Raw genomic sequence first — 20,995 nt, 5'->3', positions numbered from 1 at the left:
CATACGCTGTCCCCTCCCATCGCTGGTGTAGTCGCGCGCTGATGTCGTCATCAGCACGATCGCCAAAGTGTGGCTGGCAAGCTGTAAAGCCACACGTTTCCCCCCGTCCAAGTCCATTTTAATGCTGTTGGGACATTCGTTCTTCGCCTATCCGACAGCGTAAGATGTCTTCACTGCTCAAAGTGGATAATGACATTAAAACCAAGGTACAAGATCTGCTGCGGCGATCTCGATTCAAGTTTGAAAAAGCGCGTTAGCTTCCATTTGGGTAACACGATGTGAATGACCGGGCCGTGCTAACACCGGCTTGTTTCCCGCTTCCTCAAACGCAGTTGTCAAATACTCTTACAAGCTTTATATATTGCACAAACACGGCACGTACTATGTTTTATCGATACGTTTGATGCCACTCGCCGATGTGTTAATGTAATTGCCAATTCGGGACATGGACGTGAAAGGCTATTTAGCATGAAGCTACTAAGTTAGCTGGATGGGTCAGACTGAAGGAGGCGAGAAGCTTCAGAGTTTAGAAAGGACGGATGAGGACATGTGAACAATTATTCTGTACACTGAAATTGAACTCTTTCCCTCTCCACGTATTCAGGTTGATGCATTTAGAGAACGTATCACTGCAGAAGTAAGTTTAAACCACTGCAAAACCAGTTTAATGCATTGCATTCCATATAACCATGCCTGGAATCCATCATTTGTTCTTCTCTTTCAGGCAGAGAATTTAGTTGCTAGTTTTTTCCCCAAGAAGTTACTGGAACTTGACCACTTTCTTAAGGTTAACATACCTTACACGTTATTAAGTGATATCCGAAATAACTTCCACCGAAACGTGACATGTTTTGTCTTGCATGCAGGAGCCAATCATAAACATCGTAGATTTGAAGGAGATCCATTCGGACATCAACCTAACGGTGCCTGATCCAATCCTCCTCTCCAACCTTCACGATGGACTTGATTCGGTAAGCCATCATTTTACATGGCGACGTTGCAAGCATCGTTCTTGTCGGTGACTTGTTTTGTCAATGGGTGATTTTTCTTTTTCAGCAAAATTCCAAAAAGAGAAAGCTGGAAGACGGGGATGCAGAGGCCAAGGGTGAGATGTCGCCTTCCATGAGTTTGTTTTCAGGGGGAAGACGAGGGCCACCTTTGAATTTTTTTCTTCTTCCCACTCAGTGACCGGCACAAAAGTTTTCGTCATGCCGGGTGGGATGATGAAAAGTAACAACAATTTGGTGGAACTCATCGAAAAGGTCAAGCCGGAGATCCGGACGCTTATAGAGAAGTGCAACACGGTGAGCAGAGTTTGAATGGATGTTTTGAGGAGTGGTTTGTGACTTTGGCCTTTTTGTCCCGCTCAGGTAAAAATGTGGGTGCAGCTGCTGATTCCCAGGATAGAAGACGGCAACAACTTTGGGGTGTCCATCCAGGAGGAGACGGTGGCCGAGCTCAGGACTGTGGAAGGCGAGGCTGCCTCTTACCTGGACCAAATATCCAGGTCTGCCCAGTCTTCAACATGATTATTACTAAATTAAAGATATAGTTTGGCACATTTGTAAGTTTGTCTTGTTTCAGATATTACATCACCCGAGCAAAGCTGGTTTCAAAAATAGCAAAATACCCTCATGTGGTGAGTGCTAATGTTAATTATTAACTTTTTTTTTGGGTCCTACAAGACTATTACAAAATGAACAACAAAAACAATTTGTTTTAGGAGGACTATCGCCGCACAGTAACAGAGATCGATGAGAAGGAATACATCAGTCTGAAGATTATTGTATCGGAACTCCGAAATCAATACGTATGTGTCTCGGGAAGTGATGATTTTTGGGTTCAACCCACCTCTCGTGAACTAATGCCTCTTTTTTATGTCTGCAGGTGGCGCTACATGATATGATCCTAAAGAACATTGAGAAGATTAAGAGGCCTCGGAGCAGTAACGCTGAAGCCTTGTACTGAAAGCCGCCAAACCCCGCCCAGCTTGCACGTTCTGTCATTTCAGTACAATCAAACAATCCCCTCACATATGCGATGGACACCACACCCAATGGTTTGTTTTTTTTAAATTGTAAGACTTTCCTCCCCAAATGTTTAGTTTTTTTTAAATTGTAAGATTTTCCTCCCCACATGTTTTAAAGACATTAAATGCTCGGGAAGTTGTATTCTAAGCAAGAGTGTACTTTTTAATATGACAGGGTGATTTCATTTATAGTGTAATAATATTTCCAGAGCAACTTTTGTGTTCTTTGCCAGAAGGATGTTAGAAAAGGAAAGTTTTACGCCGTACAGTCAGCTTCTAGATCCTCAAAATGAAATGACCTCATTAAAATATTGATTCTATAGAATAAACTTTTTTTTTAAATAAAGTGAGCTTTTTATTTACATTAACTGTGTTGCAGTTTGGTTATGGCCTGTAGGTGCCACTGTGGGGTATTGGTACATTGATTTAACAGTTTAAAAACTCAATGGGATCCTATGTTTCAGCTAACATTCATTAAAAAAGGAGGACCCAATTATCAATGCTTGCTTTCTTGAATGAGAATTAACAATACAAAGGTTAGCTTTGATGGATTTAATTGACTTTCTGTCCTCCACAACACATTGTGCTCCTTGATCATGTAGCGTGTGTTGGAGGCAGTGTCACTATTTGGGCCGGCTGATGAGCACCGCATGCTTGAGTTAATGTTTAACACACACAATTAATCAGTATCAGTACAAAGCGGCCTGTGGAAGAAAAACAATCTGCTTTTACGGGAAGCTCTTATTTGGTAAGTACCAATTAACTGGAATTTCTTTTTCCAACCAGTCACAAGTGAGCTAAAAAAAATCTAATAGCTTTGATGCAAAAAATAGAACCAAGTGAATAAGACTGCTTTGATTTGATCTGAATATATTTAAAGAATGAATACATAATAAAAACATTTGTAAGAAGTCAAACCCAGAAAGCAAATGTATTCTGGTAACTTTTAGCGTGACTACCTTTGTTTTGAAATAAAATTAACTTCCAGAATCCAAAGTGTATACAAAAAGATTGATATTATCTCCACACAAAACAAAAACTATAATGTATTTCCTTTCTAGCATACTAGCATTGCCTAAAAGGTCCATTTGAAACAATTGAGCACCAAAATAAAACATCCCACAGATCACAATCTCTTGCTGTCTCCACTCCTCGAAGTCATCCAGCAGAGAGCTTGCGGAACCAACATGGTCGGGATTAAAAGTGCAACTGCGTTCTTCCCAAAGGACAAGCAGTAGAAAGCTACCAAATTTTCAGAGGAAAATGTCCACAAGTCCAAGAGTCTGAGTAACGCTACAGAGGTGACAATACACCCTGTTTTGAAAGCAATGGAAGTGCCGTGCAGAGGGGGAGAGCGCAGGCCCAGGCCAAGACCCAAAAGGCTACCCATATTCCGCAGGAGGCTGGCGAAAGGTGTGCTGTCCATGTGCACCCACTCGGCCCTGGCGCACCACTTCTGGGCCTTCTGCAGGGTCCAAAGAAGATCCACACCCAGAGCTTTCAGCAAAATGTAGAAGCCCACAGCAAATGTGGTCAAGAGAAATGTGGTGAATGTATATATCCTCAGGTTGGCACTGTATATCCACTTTACTTTTGAAAGGACTTCAGCCACCATTGTGCCTGACAAATTACAAGATCGGTCAACATTAAGCCTTCTCTAAATAATCCTAGTATATCAAACAAACCTGTGATAATGCCAGCGACCACTTGATGTGGGAAGTGGGCAGCCATGTAGACTCTGGACATGCACACCACTAGCACCAGAAGGCCCATGAGCACCCACAGAACCACATTTAGGACTCTGCCAGAAAGAGCAGTGAGAGTACAGATAGCAAACATCAGACAAGTCAATGATCACGTGCTTGTCGCTCACTTGTACAGAGATGGAGGACATTTTTTCTCCTTTGCCATAGCAAGCATGGCTGTCACCATCACATACCAGACTCCCGCGGCACCCATCGCATGACCCGAGGGACTTCCTGCAACCGAGCAGCAAATTTGTCAAAGATAGCAGCGGGCCAGAACTTTCACCTCAATTCGACCGCCTGATTAACCAGGTCAATTTCATTTGTGTACCTGGTCCAGTTTCACATGTAATGGGGAACTGCTGCAACAAAGGGGCCGCTCTTGCTCCATAGAAGTGTGTCTCGTGAACCCACCAATATGGCCTTTCTCCGAAAAGGACCCTGCAAGAGAAAGCCCAGCGGACTCCAATGTCAAATGGTTCCCGCTTGATTTCTTATCGGAGTTACCATTTGAGGACCAGGTTGATCCAATCTCCGATGACGGCCACCCAAATGAGCCGGAGCCCTACGTCCCGCCGCAGATGGAACCAAATGGGGAAGAAGAAGAAGAAGGTGGTGTGCAGGTCAGCCACATTGGAAGCTAGACTGAACAGGCCTTCATGGGCACTGTATGTGGTCTGCAGGTGCAACACTAGCTCAACCCCCCAGCTGTGGACCAAATCCATGACAGCAGTCCTGTGCCTTAGTCAGATGCGCTCTGGGGTGAGTCTACCACGAAGTCCCGTCCTATGAATTTTGTCTGTGTGCGATCCCCATTGGACTTTAATCAAGGTTAGCGGGCTTGTTTGCCTTTGGAAGAATGCGGACAGGTTCTTTAACCCCGTACACTCCCCCAGCCCCTGTCTGCTGAAATCCATAATTAGAGATATCACTGACCGCCCCTGACGCTGATCACTGATTTCCTGGAAATCTTTCAAGCTTCTTAACTTGTCCTTGTCGTCTTGTACAAATTGTTCTGATCTCAACCTGCCAAACAGGAAGTAATTTGGACTTGTCAGCAAGAACTTGATGTTAGCTCCAATTGTAACTTGTTTCCATGCCGCCCGTCGGCTATATGGATTTTATCTGAAGCTGTCTTCTCGGCCCCATCATTCAATCATTGATTCCCTTATGTAATCTATAACCTGAACCAATAACACTTTCTCCAAATCATCAAAAGTCAATTGCATAACTGATAAGTTATTATGCAGATTGCGAACATAAATGTACAGTGCCACAATTCAACAACTGGGTCATTTCCGTAAAGGACCTGTTATTAGCCTTACTGATCACCTCCAGTAAATTCTCCAGATGTGACTGACTCTGACGCAGTGTTTTTTCCCCCTCCCAACGTGTTTGTGTGCCCGGTCGGTCTACCAAACTCTCCGAACGAGCAATGTTTTATTACACGTGCAAGGTCCAAAGATCAACATGAGCATGCGTCTGAGTGGTGGGATCCTAGGGTATAAAAACAAGCAGCCCTGTCACCGCCGGCGACACTCTAGACAGACTTGCCCACTCGCCGCTACGATGTTTCACGCTATCATGGATTCCATGCAGGGTTTCGGGGTGAGCAGCACCCGCTACCTGCAGACCAACTACCAGGATGCCCAAGGCTTGTTCCTCTGGGTGTCATGGGCGGCAGACCTCAGGAACACATTTTTTATCTTCTTCCCACTGTGGTTCCACTTTCGGCCCTCGGTGGGCATCAAACTCATCTGGGTGGCCGTTATTGGGGATTGGCTCAATCTGGTCTTCAAATGGTAAATTCAGATTGAAATCATCAGTTTGTCAATTCATTTAATAGATCCTAAAATGACTAAGTTCATATTTCTTTATTTAGGATTCTGTTTGGGGAGAGGCCCTACTGGTGGGTCCACGAGACGCCTTTCTACAGCAACGGTATTCGGCCAGATATTGAACAGTACCCCATGACCTGCGAAACTGGTCCAGGTATGAAAAAGTTGAAGGTTTAGTTGTTATGTTGAGATGATCAGTGGATAAACTGATATTTCGTCCTTGCCACACAGGAAGCCCTTCAGGTCACGCAATGGGTGCGGCAAGTGTCTACTACACCTTGGTGACATCGATCCTGGCCATCACGGCCAGCAAGAAGAAACATGGTGGCAAGAAGTCTTCTAAAAACAGGTGAATCCCAAACCCAACATTTTGTTTACCACTTTCGGGCCAGCGGTTACATCATGAAACTTTTTCTGTCCTAACGTTTGGTTGATCATTGACTCTCAGGTAGTTGTTTTGACATCCAGGCAGCTGAAGTTGTACCGATAAGGTGTACTAACTGAAAGTGATAGAATGTTCGTCCCCCCCATAGGGACTGAATAGGGTATGCTTCCGTCACTGACATAATCTTGACATTTTCTTTTGCCAGCTACTTGAAACCCATCCTTTGGACTGTGTTCTGGACAGTCCAAGTTTGCGTCTGTCTGTCCAGAGTCTTCATTGCTGCCCACTTCCCTCACCAGGTTGTTGCTGGAGTCATCACAGGTATGGCTAACTAGTAGATTGACTCCGGTCAAGTTACTTTCCAGATGTCTGATTCCATCATACACTGTAATCATATTTTTCCATTTCTTATGCATCTTCTCTACTTTCAACCATTTTTAAAACGGCACAAATCCCAGTAGAAATCACTTGGCGTCTTTGCAAATGAAAGTATCCTTATTTGGACTCTCATTTGCTCCTAGGCATGATTGTTGCTGAGGCCTTTAATAGAACCCAATGGATCTACGGCGCAAGCATGAAGAAGTACTTCTACACCACGTTCTTCCTGACCTTCTTTGCAGTGGGCTTTTACCTGGTTCTAAAGTTTGTGGGGGTAGACCTCCTCTGGACCCTGGAGAAGGCCCAGAGATGGTGCGACAAGGCCGAGTGGGTCCACTTGGACAGCACACCGTTCGCCAGCCTCCTGCGCAACATGGGCACACTATTCGGCTTGGGCCTGGGCCTGCACTCGCCCCTTTACACCGAGACAAAGCGCAACAGCAGCACTGTGTCGCGAGGCGGCTGCATCGTCGCCTCTCTTCTGTTGCTTCACCTCTTCGACTCTTTCAAGCCACCCACGCACACCGCTGCCCTCTTCTACCTGCTCTCCTTCTGCAAAAGCGCCACCGTACCCGTAGCGACTGTCAGTATCATCCCTTATCTGGTGAACAGCGCGCTGGGCTTGCATGCAAAGAAGGGCATCTGACTCAAACGTGATGCCGCAAAGAAAGACTTCCCGCAACAACAAAAAAAGCACAGGGTGGCCTCTTCCTGTGTACAGACTTGGTGCTAATTGCATATATTAAAAAGACAAAAAAAATGAATAGACCAGAAGGAGCCAACAAAAACAAGGAGGGATAAAGTCACTCAACTTATTGTGTGCTGGTGACATGTCCCACAATGCTTTGAGGCACTTACAAGAGCTCAAAAGCACACTAATATTATTTACAGATGCTAAATGTTATATGAACTGACGGGCTGGATTTTTGAATAGTACGTACAGAGTATTTTTGACTATTTTTAATAAAATTTTGAAAATGTCTGACGGAAGTTCTCGTTCCACATTCACACAACACAAGTTACAGAACCCTGGCAGATAATATAACATCATTATTTTAAATAATGATGTTATATTAACAACCAGACACAGAAAATCAATATATAGCATATATTAGTATATGCTATATATATGTTTTGACGAAAGTTTGGCGACACTCTTTTTCCTTGTCAACGATAATGTCAAATATTTATTCATCTTATTAGACGTGCTTCATAACTGAGCAAAGAATACCCCGAGATTTGGTACAAACGTAAAGCTGGCATGCAAAATGACTTGAATGGCTGGACATCGTAAGACTTTTTCTTTAAAAAAAAGTGGTCTATGTAAAGTAAAGCTTTTATTTGTTTAAAAAATAAATACTATGTATATATAGTCAGGCTTTTTTCTTTAAAAATGACCATGTATATTAAGGGTTTTTATTAAAAAATGACCATGTATAGTAAGGCTTTTTTATTTTAAAAAAACGACCATGTACAGTAAAGCGTTTTTCTTAAAATAAAAAAGCCTTACTATACATGGTCATTTTTTAATAAAAACCCTTAATATACATGGTCATTTTTAAAGAAAAAAGCCTGACTATATATACATAGTATTTATTTTTTAAACAAATAAAAGCTTTACTCTACATAGACCACTTTTTTTAAAGAAAAAGCCTTACGATGTCCAGCCATTCAAGTCATTTTGCATGCCAGCTTTACGTTTGTACCAAATCTCGGGGTATTCTTTGCTCAGTTATGAAGCACGTCTAATAAGATGAATAAATATTTGACATTATCGTCGACAAGGAAAAAGAGTGTCGCCAAACTTTCGTCAAAACATATACATATATTGATTTTCTGTGTCTGGTTGTTTGTTGTTGTATTTTGAAAATCGCATACGCATGCATTTGTCCTTGCACATTTTCTGCATAACAATACATAAAAAGATTACTACTTACCAACATGATGACGCCCAGACTCCACAGGTGAATGCATTTCGAGTTGTAGACATAAAAACAATAAAAAATAGAGAAGAAAAAAGCGATCTTGATCGATTGATTCGACAAATTGGCGTTGGTCCTCTTCTCCGGCTGCATCTGTTAAAACAACACTCGCATGCATCCAACGTGGTTGATGATCATTTGGGTTCAGGTGCGTATATAAACACTAGCGTTTAGGTGCTGTAGTTATACAAGTAGTCCAGCAGATGTCACTACAACGCATCAAAGTACTGTACCAACATGGGAGTCTGATAAACAGTTTGGAGTTATCTATACTTAGAAAGTAGTTATCTATAGTAAGAATGAGTTGTCACCGAGAGAAAAAAACAGAGCAAAAAATACCCTTTGATTTGAACACTATTTATTTATGTTCTGCTTAAATAACTTTTTGGATCATCCAGTGTAGGCTATGTTGGCTGTGTCATACATGTGGATTCATCAGGGTTGAAGCTTTTCAAATGCAGTTTAAAATATTATAAAAGCTTTATGCAGGAACTTAAAATGTGTGTATTTTCCTTTTTTTGTTCGGGGGTTGGTGGGGACTGTGTTCAAGTTCCAGTAAAAACATATACATTTGGAGTATGCAGGTAAAAATGTGATTATATAGATTTTCCGGTTAATTAAATAAAAAAAATCCTTCAAATAGGGCAGTTAGATGGTGGAGTGCTTAGCACATCTGCCTCACAGTTCGGAGTTTTGGGGTTGAGAAATCTGGCAATTGCATGTCTTCCACATGCGTGTTTTTCTTCGGGCACTCCGGCTTTCTCCCGTATTCCATAAACATGCAAGTCACGTTTGTTGAAGATTGTAAATCATTCAAAGGTGTGGATGTGAATGCTCGTATGCACGTGCCCTGCGATTGGCTGGCATCCAGTCTTAGGTGCACTCGCCTGGGAAAGGCTCCAGTTCCCCAAATAAGAACAAGCGCTATCGAAATTTCACTACCAATCCCAAAAAATAAAAACAGTCCCGTTTGCCTGATGCATTTTCCCGTGTAGCACGAGGATGAAGCTTTGCATTATTGTTATTATTATTATTATTATTAATATTATTGCAAAGAAATTATGTGCTAGTTGTGATAGCCTCTCCAAGTGAGTTCCAGTGCTTTGGATTAGGCAAGGGGAGAGAATCAAAGCTGAAATGAAAAACAAATAATAATAAGTGGCATCACATGCAGTCCACGCACACACGCACAGCAGAAATCTCTTTTCCAAATGCACTTGTTTCTTTTTTTTTGTCAGGTCTGAGCTTCCAATCAGTGCATAAATGAGTTGTGAAGCGACTGATTGTTTCATCCGGTGCCATTTCTCTATGTACACTCGTTTAAAAAAAATCGTCACCGCAAGGTCATATTCCAGGAGGAACCATAACCAAATAAGGCGTCCTGTTAATCTGGAATCCTTTAATTTGCGACGTCTGGTCAAAATGAAGACGAACGTCCCATTTATCGTCTCGACTGTCCAGAAAAACGTTTCTTCGGGTGTGCCGACGTGCTTGCTCATGCCAAATTAAAACAGCTTTATCTTGGTCGGAGTGGAAAACCCTCAAAAAATAAATGTGCCGTTGTTGTTGTTGGTGACTGGACGCCGCTTTTTCTCCCCAACGCCAACGTGGTGGGCCAAGTGTGGTGACGTCGCAGGCAGTGGACCTGCAAATGTTTCAATGAAATACAAATAGGGCGCACACACAGAATCGAATTAAGAACAAAAAGTCGTCAATTCATAAATCATTCATTCCCTGCTTTGAGATTGTATTTTTCAACCTACCTTGCTTTGGGAGTTGCGCCGCGGTTACGAGTGACTCTTTCTCCCCGATTTGTTATTCCCGTTCCCCTGCTGAAAAATGCAAAACATAAAGCACACAAGTTGTCATTGGCAAAACAAAACTCAACACGAAAAAAGGTCACACTACTAGTGTCAATGCTTTACCACTAAAAGTATGTTTAGGCATTATGACCAATGTTCCCTCTAATTTTTTGTTTGTAATGATTAATATCCCGGCAGATGAGTGGTTCGCGCGTCGGCCTCACAGCTTAAAAAAAGGGATTTTATTTTGTGCGCTCCATATGATTTGCTGTGCGCAGAGAAGACGAGAGTAGTGCGCAATTGCGCACGCGCGCAGCTTAGAGGGAACATTGATTATGACATGCTAACCAATCTTTCCATCAATGTGTTTGTTGATTAAACTCGTGCAACAAGACACGCTCCTACGAGAATTATTAGAAACCTAAAATACACCCAAACCAGTATGGCGATGACAGACAGCTTAAAGTTTGAACTATGCCCGACAACACACAATCACATAACAAACAAGGAAACTGTCAACACTCAAAAGGCATACCAAGCCACGTTTACTATTGCCACTTTTTTCTTCCTACTTGCCATTAAAAACAATGCAATGCAATGGAAACAACTCAAAAACGGTGCCATTTAGTTCTCAATTTATTTATTTTTGTTGCAAGAGCCCAAAATGCATTCAAATGTTTCCAGATCAACTCAATCATGGTGCTTTAATGCTCATGTTAATAAAGGTGCACACATAATTGACGTCACTCAGCAACCTTGTGGCCCTGCCGGGAGCGTTTGCCCCTCTTCTTGCCCTTCCCCCCTCCTGCGGCGCCGCTCTTTGTTACAGTGACGACGGCGTCCCCTTCCTCGGCGAGCGCGTCCTTTTGCTCCGAGCTCAGCACGCGGCGGACCACCTTTCTGATCACCTGTGCGAACGAAGGGACCGGAAAGTGACGACGGGGACGTGGCCATAAAAAGGCGCACGCGATATAAGGTTACTTTTCGGGTGACCAGATTGCCGTCGCTGTCAGTGAACTGCTCCTCCGTCACAGACTCGCCGGGAACGTTTCGGGCCTCCTCTCCCTGGAGTACCCCGATGGAAAAGATACTTCAACAATATTGCTTGCCACACCAAAAACACGTTTTCCTCAAATGCATCACCAGAGTTTAAGACAGGGGTGTCAGACTCGGGTTGGTTCGGAGGCCGCCTTAACGTCAACTCGATTTCATGTGAGCCGGACCATTTTAGATAAATTTAGATAGACTTTTTATAAATGGATTAAAAGAACTGAATTAAAATCCCTGCATATTCAGTTTTTTATAGATCTAAAACAATGTTTATTTTAGCTTTTTTTAAAAAATATTTTTAGATTTTACAAAATGATTTTTGAACTAAAAACACAGAAAAAATGGATTAAAAATTTTCTATTATTGATTTAAAAGGGGGAAAATCAGGAAATTTAATATACATCTATACTCTTCATTTTAATTTGATCCTAAAACAGAAAGTCGGCACTCATGATTTGCTTTCCCGGGCCACACAAAATGATGCGGTGGGCCAGATTTGGCCCCCAGGCCGCCACTTTGACACATGTGGTTTAAGACATTTTCTCAAATGGATTTTCCTCAACAATTATTTTGGACAAACTATTGTTGGGAATGCTTCAAGTCAACATTACTTTAGTTTAAATTAACCCTTACAGGCCGCCCATTGGCTGCAATTCACATGCTAGACGTCCCATCCGTTTTGACTGGAAGGGCCAAATGTATGTTTATCCAGTTTCCATAGCTTGTAAATGTAAGAATGAGGAAAAATGTATTTTTATCAACAATTTTATAAAGCTATTCCAAAATTATAGAATCGAAAAGGGCTATTAGCACAGTAGCAGTTTCAACAAAGTGTGGAATAAAATAAATCATTAAGCCTTTTTGTTTTTTTGCAATTTGGTGGTGAAGCACAAAATAAGGTTGCAAAAAAATCTGTTGTTATTGAAAAAAAAATTCCAATGACTTAATTGAGTGCTGCGTCAGGGTAAAAAAAAAAAGATAAAATAATTCGCATATGAAAAAAGTTAACTTTGCTCTGTGTTGACATACTGCTGAAAACGAAGAGTGTCCATGTTGACAATGTCACGAGAAAACACAGCAAACACAACACGCCAAAATTCAAGCCCGGCCAAACAATGATTTCCTATCGTGCCCATACCTGTGTCTCATCATCCATCACACATGAGCAACAAACCAAAGCTAAGCAAACCACCAATTGCTCTTCAACGCACTGCACCGCACACACTGCACAGCAGAGCAGAAACTACACACACCTTCAGTATGACCCGCCTGCGAAACACTCTGGTGGTGACGGTGGTCTCCTCCTCAGAGCTAGACACTTCCTTTTCCACCTCTTGCTCCTCTTCCACATCATCAAAGAAACACTCACTCCGGACATTTTGGGCCCACTACCAGCCGCATTTTGAACCAGACGTTCAACCACCCGTCAGCAAAAAAATGGCGCCTCTTCCGTCCGTGTCTGATCTTACCTGAACTCTGCGAGCCGACCGGTCGCCCGCTTGTTCTTCTTCTTTCTTGGTGCTCCGAGTTGGCGGCTGTTCCAGCGAGTCGGCCAGACTATCGGGACTGGGAAAGAAAAATAGTTCAAACTGGTGTTTCCATTTAAATAAAAACAAAACATTAGTTTGTTTTTATCTAAAACAATTGAATACACAAAATAAATAAATGTGCTATTAAAAAGCTTGAAAAAAAAAAGGATCTGGATCATTTGTAGTTCTCTTTTGGATTCTATTCTGCCTAAGTGATTGATAAACGCTACTTAAAACTGATATTGGCCTGAGCTTTGATCGCTTGGTCTGTAGTGATGATTAAGAAACAAACAAAATTTAAAAATACAGGTCCGCACAAACACTTAAATATGAAATGAAGGGCAGTAATTTAGTGTCCAGTGAGCTGCAATAGTTGATAGGTTTGAGAGCCCGACATTAGGGTTCATTTGCAGAATGTTTGTACCTGCCCTCCTCGGAAGGGGGTCCGAGCTCGGCCGTCGTATGGTCCGCGGCGGCCGCAGCGTCGCCTCCTTTCCAGCCTGGAATTGAACACAAATCTTTTTCGGCCTGCCGCACTTGCTCCAGGATGGCGTGCACCTTCTCCTCCGTCATCTCCTCGTCCTCCGGGCCTTCCTCCTCCAGCTTGATATCCTCCAGGAGACTCTGCAGCCTCTCCTGAGTCATCTCACCCTCCTCCTCCTCATCCTCATCGTCGCCGCAGAAGGGTCTCCCCTGCCTCTCAAAGGGGGCGTAAGCGCCCTCGAACATGGCTCGCCGATGGGCCACCCTCCTGTCATTGTCGGGGGACTCGCTGGGGTCCTCCATGCGCACCAGGGGGGGCTCAAGGAGCAGAGGGAGCTCGTTGGGCCTGCTATGGGGGTCTACTAGGCCACCGCGCAAAAAGTCTTTGGATTGCAGCGGGGTGGGGGGAGAAGAGTGGAGGTCAGGGGGGGTTTGCAGCTCCGCTTCTATTTGCTGGTAATCTGCGTAGACGGCAGGAGGACAGGGGGGGTTAGCGTGGGGAGAGGGAGGGATGGGTTTGGAGGTGGGAAGACAGGGAGGAAAAAGGAGGAAAGAGTGATGGAGGTGATGGAGGACATAAGGTGGGTGGGACAGAAGGTGCTAGTTCAAAAGACACGTTGCAAGCCACTAATAATTAAAAGTTTGAAATGTATAAACGCATATAGTTTGGATCTGTTAGACGTGGCCTTATGTTCAAATAAAAAAAACATTTTCCCCCAAAAAAGCTTATTTAATAATGGTGTACCACATTGGTGCCAACACAGATATGATACAAAGGCTTATATTCAAGGAGGATGGCTCATCAAAACGCTGACTATAAAGACCTTCAAATGTTTCTTTGCTGTTTCATTTTATCTTTTGTGATATTAGAACAGCATGTGAAACTAAATAAAAAATAAAATCAACCATGTCTGGGAAATTATTATGCACTATATAATATGATGATTACCATGGAAGGCCTACTTGTAGCTTGATGGGAAGAAATTACAAAAGTAGGAATGACATATTTGGGTGCTGCATTGGGAATGGCTGTGGTTTTTTTCGGTGGGGGTCCTCATTCAAAGTTAATGGAAGCGCAGGTGAAAAGGGCGACAGGTTGCCTCGCGACCAGCAATAGGTCAAGCGTGTTGAATTTTCACACCACAAGATGGCTGACCGGAAGTCAAGCTTCAATTTTTGGCGACGTAAGCTATCAACACAAACTACGTTTGCCCTAATATTAGGAGGGGGAAATCAATGAAGCCATTATTTTTACGTCACATGAACAGGAATTTGTTGGGTGTACGACGCGGACTTCTACTTTTGACAAAGAAAAAAATCGGTGAAAACCGCATTAGCCGATGGGCGCGTGAAAACTGCGGCCAGTCTGAATTCAGCTTGGGAGGCAATGGACAAATTGTAATGAAAAAGTGGTCGATTTCTGTTGGAGATGATCGACCATTGTTGCCCAATTCGTGCACCACAGCGCCATTAGGATCCGGGCGAGCTTACAAATTGTGTTAGCGAGCAACCCAGTTTAGATGTAGACCTCGGGGACGGACGGGTCACGTCTGAAGTGGGCGGGGATGCCTGGAGGGAGGGGGGACTGGGGGGAGGAGGTAGAGGAAGAGTCCGCCAGAGGGGAAGGGGAGACGGAGGAGAACGGAGGAGGCGGTGAGGGGTAGGAGGAGCCAAAGGGGGGAGGCGGGGAGGGGAAGGAGAAGGCTGGACGAGGGTGAGGGAAGGAGGAGGAGCAGCCCAGCGAGCTGCAGGGAGAGGAGGGCTGCGGTGGGGAGTACGGGAGATCCTCTTTGTGAGGCAGGACGGGGGCGATGGGGAGGAGGTAGACGGGCGGGGAGCCCGGGGGAGAGGGGTAGTGGGTAGTGGCAGAAGGGGAGGAGAAGAAAAAAGAAGTGGTGGGGTGGATATTTTGAGAAGAAGATGAAGAAGAAGAAGAGGAAAGAGCGGAAACATCCGAGCGAAGCAACGGGGGAGGAGACGACAACGCGGGGGATCGAAGAGGTTTCGGAGCTGAGTTCAAGCAGCACAAACAAACACGGCAAACAAAAGATCAATGTTAAAATGAATGTCAATGTGTAATGAAAGGACAGCAAACAAATAGAAAATGACACATGACAGCTTGAGCGTCCGACAGAGACCAAGGTTGGCTGGGAAAAAAGGGAAGTCCTCACTCCTAAAGGCGAGTGCACTCACATTTATGCCTCCTAAGTACGACAAATCCATAATAAGAGTTGTTCCATGTCCGCATTCCATTAACAGTCATTATTTAAACATTAATTATTTGGGGATAATGACTTAATCGTGAAAATGCATTTATTCGAGCGGGCTGCGCTCTCCCAGATACTGAGCTATAAATCCAACAGACACATAAATGCGAGTGCAGGGGAATTTATCTTGTGCCTTACATATTGACTGAGGGAGCAGGGTTGGGGTGGGGCGAGGGGGGACCCGACTCAGGGTTTTTCTGCAGGAGTTAGTCTGAGGAGGAGGAGGAGGAGGAGAAAGATGCGAGGCAGCCTCAAAGAGGATGAAGGAAGCCGGGAGGAAGCGAGGAGATGACATCTTCACGCACTCTGAGGGCTTGAGGAAAAAAGGGCGACGCCTTTTCGACGCGTGTCAGAAAAGGCGTCTGAGTTAGTCTGAGGAGGAGTTAGTCCGCATCATTGACGCCGACTGCCACGCAGGGAGCCGCTTCAGACTTGTTTTTTTATTTTTATTTTTAAGTCATGTGACAGATTCCAATCCATTGCAATGTGTGTCTGAAACGTCTCAAACGTGGGCACGTCAGCAGCAAAGAAGCGGCGGCCGCCATTACGTTATGACCAGAAGGAAGAGAAAGAGAAAATGCCAGCAAACTAATGATGTCTTTTGTTCAATCATGATAATAAAGCAGGGTTCATGACCAAAAAAATGCTTAGAAATGCTTATGTGAAAAATAGATGCATTTTTCAACCAATACTTCTGCAGTTAGAGCATGTTCTACATATATACTAGCAAGGGTTTAATATATTCAATTAAACAAGTTTTGATAGAAGCAAAAAAGCATGTTTACCAATCATAGAAAGAAAGCAGGTAAAGCAAAACATGCATAAATACAGTTATAGTATGCCAATATCATAATAATCGTCCATTGTTGCACATTTAGATCATCTACCCTTTAACAGACAAGTGGAACTAAATGAGGTTTAGATTTATTTTTAAAAAATAAGGTCATGATCTCCTGTAAGGTTTCGATAATGCCAATAGATTTATTTAGAAACTTCTAAGCGATTCAGGGGTGCTTGAATTAAAAAATAAAAATCATAAATAAAATTACACATGACATTATACGTATTGCAGTATATTATGAATGAATGTGATCCATTCAATTTAGCTTAGTCTATTTGAAAATAGACATGTTTGAGAATGTAGGAGAAATATATTGGCCTGATAGTATTAGTATAGTACAATTCATTGATGTGAAATGATTCTAAATTAAATTTAGGGCACAATGATACTAAAGATAAAATTTATTTGGGGATTTTAAGATGGAAGTGGCATTTAGCGAATCTATGTTTATCTGACGGAAGCGGCAGCTTAGGCGTGAACCTGATGGTGCGATTAGATGTGCTAGCGAGGTTTCGGCGCTTTTGGCTGAGAAAGCGAGTAGGTGAGGAGCGGTGAAGAAGGGAAAGGCGGAAAAAAAAAAAAAAAAACAACTACAGGCCTGATTTACTAGAGGCTTGTACATGCAAAAATAGACTCAAAATAACTGCGCAAGCAGATAGATGAGCAATAGAGAGGTGTGTTTCGGTGGCCCTAAATCAAATATGTCCGCTGAGTGAGACAGCTGCTCTTTAGAAATAATGATAATCATAGTCACAGTGCATCGTGCAATAGTTTTAAACAATGCATTCCTTGAGGAAACACCAGCAGGGAAGACTTTAATACAAAAATATAAGGTGTCATTTACTGTTTACATTATTTCACTGTTCTAAAAATAGAGGTATCGGATTGGCATCAGCAAGACTTATCTTTGCACTTGTATTGCCGTTCCCTAGATATCACGACCAACCAACAGTGCATGCAAACGGAAAGAGCGAGCACAAAAATGCTAGTTCTTAGTAAATCAGGCCGTAAGTGTAAAGAGTGTAGTAGGAGGAGCTAGGGTGGACTACAATTTACCATCGGACTGATCCGGGAATACTGGGTTATCATCGGCAAAGCAGCGAGTGCCTGAAATGTTACCGTAGTCAAATATGGGCCCTTCCAGCAAAGTCACAATATCCAAGCGATTGATCTTATTCAGCACCGCCGTTAAAGTGTCCGCTGGAGAGGGAAGAAAGGGTAGTCAAAATGTGTTTTCGGGCGAGGCGGATACTCGGCGGATACTTCTCGTCTTACTTGTGGCGTTTTTACCGTCCCTCTGCACCCATTTCTTTAGCAACATGAAGCTCTGCGCAGTGAGGGAGTTTGGGTTCTCCACTCGGATGGAGTTGATTTCCTCCACGGAGAAGTCCAGCTCCCTGGCCAGCTCTAAAAAAATCATTGAAAAACATTGTTCCCATTCAAATCCTTACATGATTTTGCTCCAATGTTAATAAATCAGGATTATTTGCCAGGAAAATTATTATTTTTTATTATTGAAAACAATGTACTTCACTGAATAAGCCACTAAAAAATGTCCTCACAAAGAAACTCAATTTACTGTAATTTTCGGCGCTACCTTTTTCCTATGTTTTAAAATCTGTGTTTTATAGTGCTGTGTGGCTTATACTTGGCTTATTACAAGCCAATGAGCTGTTTTTTTAGTAGGGTCAAACATTCAGAAAAATATTGACAATAAAACGCTGCATTTAGATAAGATTTTGTCTGCCAGCTGTGCTCGCCACTCCCTAAAATAACGACGAGTAGTAAATTCGAAGTGGGAAGAACATTGTGTTCACTTGTTGACTGCAGTGTCATCTCTAGCCGGTGTGCATTAAAAACGCATCAGTAGTAGTCGCCGGCCCACCCGTCAGGCGGGCACGCCTTAACCCCCTACGAGCACGAACACATGCGCGATCACGGGGCGTTGGCCGATGCTGCAGTGCAGGTGGTCTGGATCGTGCTGGGTTGCAGAGACCACGCCTAGTGTATGTCTATCAAGGCATTCGACATACCAACACCCCCCCCCCCCCCCCCCCAAAAAAAAAAAATTGGAAGGGATCATTTTAGTATTCAATATTTTTCAAATCAATTATGGTTCATTCATAATTCCATAAACCTAATATGACACTTGTACATAAGGTTAACACTAAACATTCTTACATTGAGGTGCTTTTTATGACTCAAACCACATCACTGCAGCACATTTTGCCATTTTTAAAAGTACACAAAATGTCCACCAGATGACAGTAGAAACTGCAAAATTAATGCTTTGAATACATTTTGGGCCAGTTGCCATCCCACGGTCAAAGTACACATTGTTCTTAAATGGCGTGTATCGACTCACCAGTCCAGCTGAGTCCCAGGTGATCAGCAACTATGGCCATGCGGAGGTCAGTCCTCTCGCAGGGACTCTGAGGGCCTGAAACCAGGCAACGTAACACAAAAAACAATTAGAAAATGCCACGGATGAATGGACAAATATAATAGTGAGAAGGACACAACACACCGGGTTTTGACGAATGAGAACAGAGTGCATGTGTCTATTTCATACCTGGACTGTGTCACGTATGTGAAGTGAGTCAGTATTTGTGATGTAAGTGACTAATCGTGAAGACTAACTTGAGATCACTGTCAGAACCTTTCTGGCCAAACTGTCCTTCAGTTCTAGAGTGGACACATTGTGTGTGATGTTTATGCTTAATACATAAATTGTGCATATTCTGTGCAAGGTACTGTGGATGCAAAATTTACATGTGAGGCCAGAAAAGCACTAAAATTCTAATTTAGGGTGTTAAGGTTTATACTAAAGCTTCAGGTCACAAACCAACAGGCAACATGCCCTGGGCTGAGGAAAGAAACTCACTGTTGCTGCTTGACATCAGAATGTACATCAATCTGCACTCACGCATTGAGACATGAAAGGCCTGATTGTCAAGTTAAGTTGATGAATTATTTTCTCAGCGCACCCAACAAAGCAAAAACACCACCACTAAATTGGCCAAGCACACTGGAACCAACACAATGCCACGCTCAGACAAATGATCCTACAAATTCACTGGTTCTGTTTCATGGGAAGTACGCCAAATCCATAACCTGATGCCATAGCTGTACCGCTTCCAAAAGCAACGCCATTCCCTCCACAAAGTAGTTTAACCAATCCTTTGAGAGGCTTCTTCAGGTCTTGCCAACTACGAATCAATAGTTGGGTCAATTGAAAAAGTGGCTTCGAATAACACAGATGGCTCACTCCTGATCGTCATGTCACGTTGCAACAAGATCGCTGGGATATGTGCCACAAAGTGGCCATTAGTGAGACAATTGTTGACGGACTGGACAGCAAGACAGCATGACAAAATAAAACGTAGGCTAAAGTGTTCCATTTGGAAGACAAAACATTGAAAGGATGATAAAAGAACTCATATGTTTGACTTTACAACAATTTGTAAGTGCAATAGAAGTGCCAGATATATGGTTACTAAAAACGCAAGAACTGAAAAAGCCTCACTTATGATCGGCAGAATGCTTGTACGGGAGTTTAGACGCACAGCACTGAAGAATTGACAACTTGGAAAGGGCTATAAGATCAACGTAAAGTTTTCACGACTTCCAGGCCACAACTAAGACGAAAAATCCAAAAATTGCGAAAAATTTCCCCGACGGGGCTTCATTTGACAGCACAAGGAAGACATAAACAATTCTTGACACCACAGAGCACCCACAACAACTACATGCATAAGAGAAAAAGAAGATACAAAGGTGTTTACAAAGAGTTTACAAACTAGTCGTGTTTGCGGTGACGGGATTCGTGATTGGTGGATCAACCTCACTCCCTTCCTCCTTCTGCTCCTCCCCTCCGAGTGTCAGCCTACTCTTCCTCTTGCTCGGCTGCTCTCAGCGCTAGCAGACGGTGTTGATGTGGTGCCAGTGGTGCTGGTGCAGGTGGAGGTGGAGCTAGCAGTGCGTGCAGAGCAGGAACGTCTAGAAGCTGGTCTAGATGATACTGAAAAGGATGAGTCCCTGCAAACTCTCGATCCTCAATGGGAGGCGCTGTCACGTCTAACTTTTGTCAGCCTTCTGGGGAGTCGTTGGATCCGGAGGATATGGGGGGTGCCTACTGATGTACATTTGTGCGAATCCGCTATTTATCAGGTGGCTAATGTGAATTGAAGCAATAATTCTTTATAATATATGGTTTAAAAAGAGAAAGCTTCTTTCATGGCCTTGACAACGATTTTGGAGATCAATTTTCAAAGATGTCCCAACATGGACTTGCATATGCTATTATATATATTTCTCTAGGTCCTTAGCTTATTGCTACAAGAGTAAAACATCATTCATGTTCTCCATATGGCTAAGTAATTGTTATAGAAGTACCAACAACGTTTATAAATATACATACCGTTATAAATATAGTTAAGGTCACTGGTTTTGAATGTTGGTCACTTCCTGTTGAAAAGGTGCTGGGGGGAAATTTGGGCTATGAGAGAAAGTGCTTCCTAAATCCTCAAAAGTATCCAAAAGGGTGTCCAAAGGACTGGCGGAATTTAAAAAATAATCTGTAAGATAATTTGGAGGATTTGCATCGTTTGCCTTATTTAAATTTGAGTTTGTAGTTATTGGAGTTGAATCGTCCAAAGTGGCTGGA

At 43.0% G+C, this 20,995-nt stretch overlaps 4 protein-coding genes across 54 annotated transcripts in view; 2 read left to right on the top strand and 2 right to left on the bottom strand.

Annotated features, from left to right (window-relative positions):
• Positions 1-32: 32 nt before the first annotated feature.
• On the top strand, positions 33-2,371 carry psme3 (proteasome activator subunit 3). Its single transcript, XM_077625028.1, has 10 exons — positions 33-206; positions 605-637; positions 725-787; positions 867-971; positions 1,057-1,105; positions 1,186-1,304; positions 1,371-1,507; positions 1,585-1,639; positions 1,724-1,810; positions 1,888-2,371. Exons 1-10 carry the CDS (start codon positions 165-167, stop codon positions 1,966-1,968), a joined length of 771 nt encoding a protein of 256 aa, XP_077481154.1. The 5' UTR covers positions 33-164; the 3' UTR covers positions 1,969-2,371.
• Positions 2,372-2,566: 195 nt separating this feature from the next.
• On the bottom strand, positions 2,567-8,612 carry g6pc1a.1 (glucose-6-phosphatase catalytic subunit 1a, tandem duplicate 1). 3 transcript variants are annotated; one of them, XM_077625024.1, is made up of 6 exons: positions 8,313-8,612; positions 4,282-4,339; positions 4,106-4,215; positions 3,903-4,008; positions 3,715-3,830; positions 2,567-3,649 (listed from the first exon to the last, which is right to left on the bottom strand). In XM_077625024.1, exons 1-6 carry the CDS (start codon positions 8,473-8,475, stop codon positions 3,156-3,158), a joined length of 1,047 nt encoding a protein of 348 aa, XP_077481150.1. In that variant the 5' UTR covers positions 8,476-8,612; the 3' UTR covers positions 2,567-3,155. The 3 variants fall into 3 exon arrangements, with proteins under 3 accessions (XP_077481150.1, XP_077481152.1, XP_077481151.1); XM_077625026.1 differs by lacking the exon at positions 4,282-4,339 and having other exon boundaries at positions 8,313-8,587; XM_077625025.1 differs by lacking the exon at positions 8,313-8,612 and having other exon boundaries at positions 4,282-4,612.
• On the top strand, positions 5,201-7,357 carry g6pc1a.2 (glucose-6-phosphatase catalytic subunit 1a, tandem duplicate 2). The gene is made up of 5 exons (XM_077625023.1): positions 5,201-5,576; positions 5,657-5,766; positions 5,844-5,961; positions 6,203-6,318; positions 6,519-7,357. The coding sequence occupies exons 1-5, from the start codon at positions 5,245-5,247 to the stop codon at positions 7,019-7,021; spliced, it is 1,179 nt and encodes a 392-aa protein (XP_077481149.1). The 5' UTR covers positions 5,201-5,244; the 3' UTR covers positions 7,022-7,357.
• Positions 8,613-8,693: 81 nt separating the features above from the next.
• The window catches only part of LOC144092352 (ankyrin-3-like), a 58,428-nt gene continuing 46,126 nt past the window's right edge, over positions 8,694-20,995 (bottom strand). For 40 of the 49 annotated variants that reach the window (XM_077624984.1, XM_077624977.1, XM_077624969.1 and 37 more), the window contains 7 exons: positions 18,695-18,769; positions 17,605-17,736; positions 17,386-17,529; positions 13,163-13,682; positions 12,679-12,775; positions 12,463-12,597; positions 10,356-11,224 (listed from right to left, as the gene is read on the bottom strand). In XM_077624984.1, the coding sequence (XP_077481110.1) occupies positions 10,907-11,224; positions 12,463-12,597; positions 12,679-12,775; positions 13,163-13,682; positions 17,386-17,529; positions 17,605-17,736; positions 18,695-18,769 (1,421 nt within the window). In that variant the 3' untranslated portion in view covers positions 10,356-10,906. The other 9 variants (XM_077624982.1, XM_077625016.1, XM_077624981.1 and 6 more) reach the window with 7 other exon arrangements.

The sequence above is a fragment of the Stigmatopora argus genome, chromosome 18 (assembly GCF_051989625.1).
Source record: "Stigmatopora argus isolate UIUO_Sarg chromosome 18, RoL_Sarg_1.0, whole genome shotgun sequence".
Classification (NCBI taxonomy): domain Eukaryota; kingdom Metazoa; phylum Chordata; class Actinopteri; order Syngnathiformes; family Syngnathidae; genus Stigmatopora; species Stigmatopora argus.
Note: the sequence above shows the minus strand (reverse complement) of the source record. Positions and strands in the feature narration are given on the sequence as shown.

Bases quoted from the DNA above. Each gene is read 5' to 3' on its own strand.
- g6pc1a.2 (XM_077625023.1), top strand. From the start codon at position 5,245: ATGAGCATGCGTCTGAGTGGTGGGATCCTAGGGTATAAAAACAAGCAG. The intron at 5,577-5,656 runs GTAAATTCAGAT...TTCTTTATTTAG, and splicing joins CTCAATCTGGTCTTCAAATG to GATTCTGTTTGGGGAGAGGC. The intron at 5,767-5,843 runs GTATGAAAAAGT...CTTGCCACACAG, and splicing joins GACCTGCGAAACTGGTCCAG to GAAGCCCTTCAGGTCACGCA.
- g6pc1a.1 (XM_077625024.1), bottom strand. From the start codon at position 8,475: ATGCATGCGAGTGTTGTTTTAACAGATGCAGCCGGAGAAGAGGACCAA. The intron at 4,009-4,105 runs GTACACAAATGA...GCTCGGTTGCAG, and splicing joins TACATGTGAAACTGGACCAG to GAAGTCCCTCGGGTCATGCG. The intron at 3,831-3,902 runs GTGAGCGACAAG...TCTTTCTGGCAG, and splicing joins TGTCCTCCATCTCTGTACAA to AGTCCTAAATGTGGTTCTGT.
- psme3 (XM_077625028.1), top strand. From the start codon at position 165: ATGTCTTCACTGCTCAAAGTGGATAATGACATTAAAACCAAG. The intron at 207-604 runs GTACAAGATCTG...CCACGTATTCAG, and splicing joins ATAATGACATTAAAACCAAG to GTTGATGCATTTAGAGAACG. The intron at 788-866 runs GTTAACATACCT...TCTTGCATGCAG, and splicing joins AACTTGACCACTTTCTTAAG to GAGCCAATCATAAACATCGT.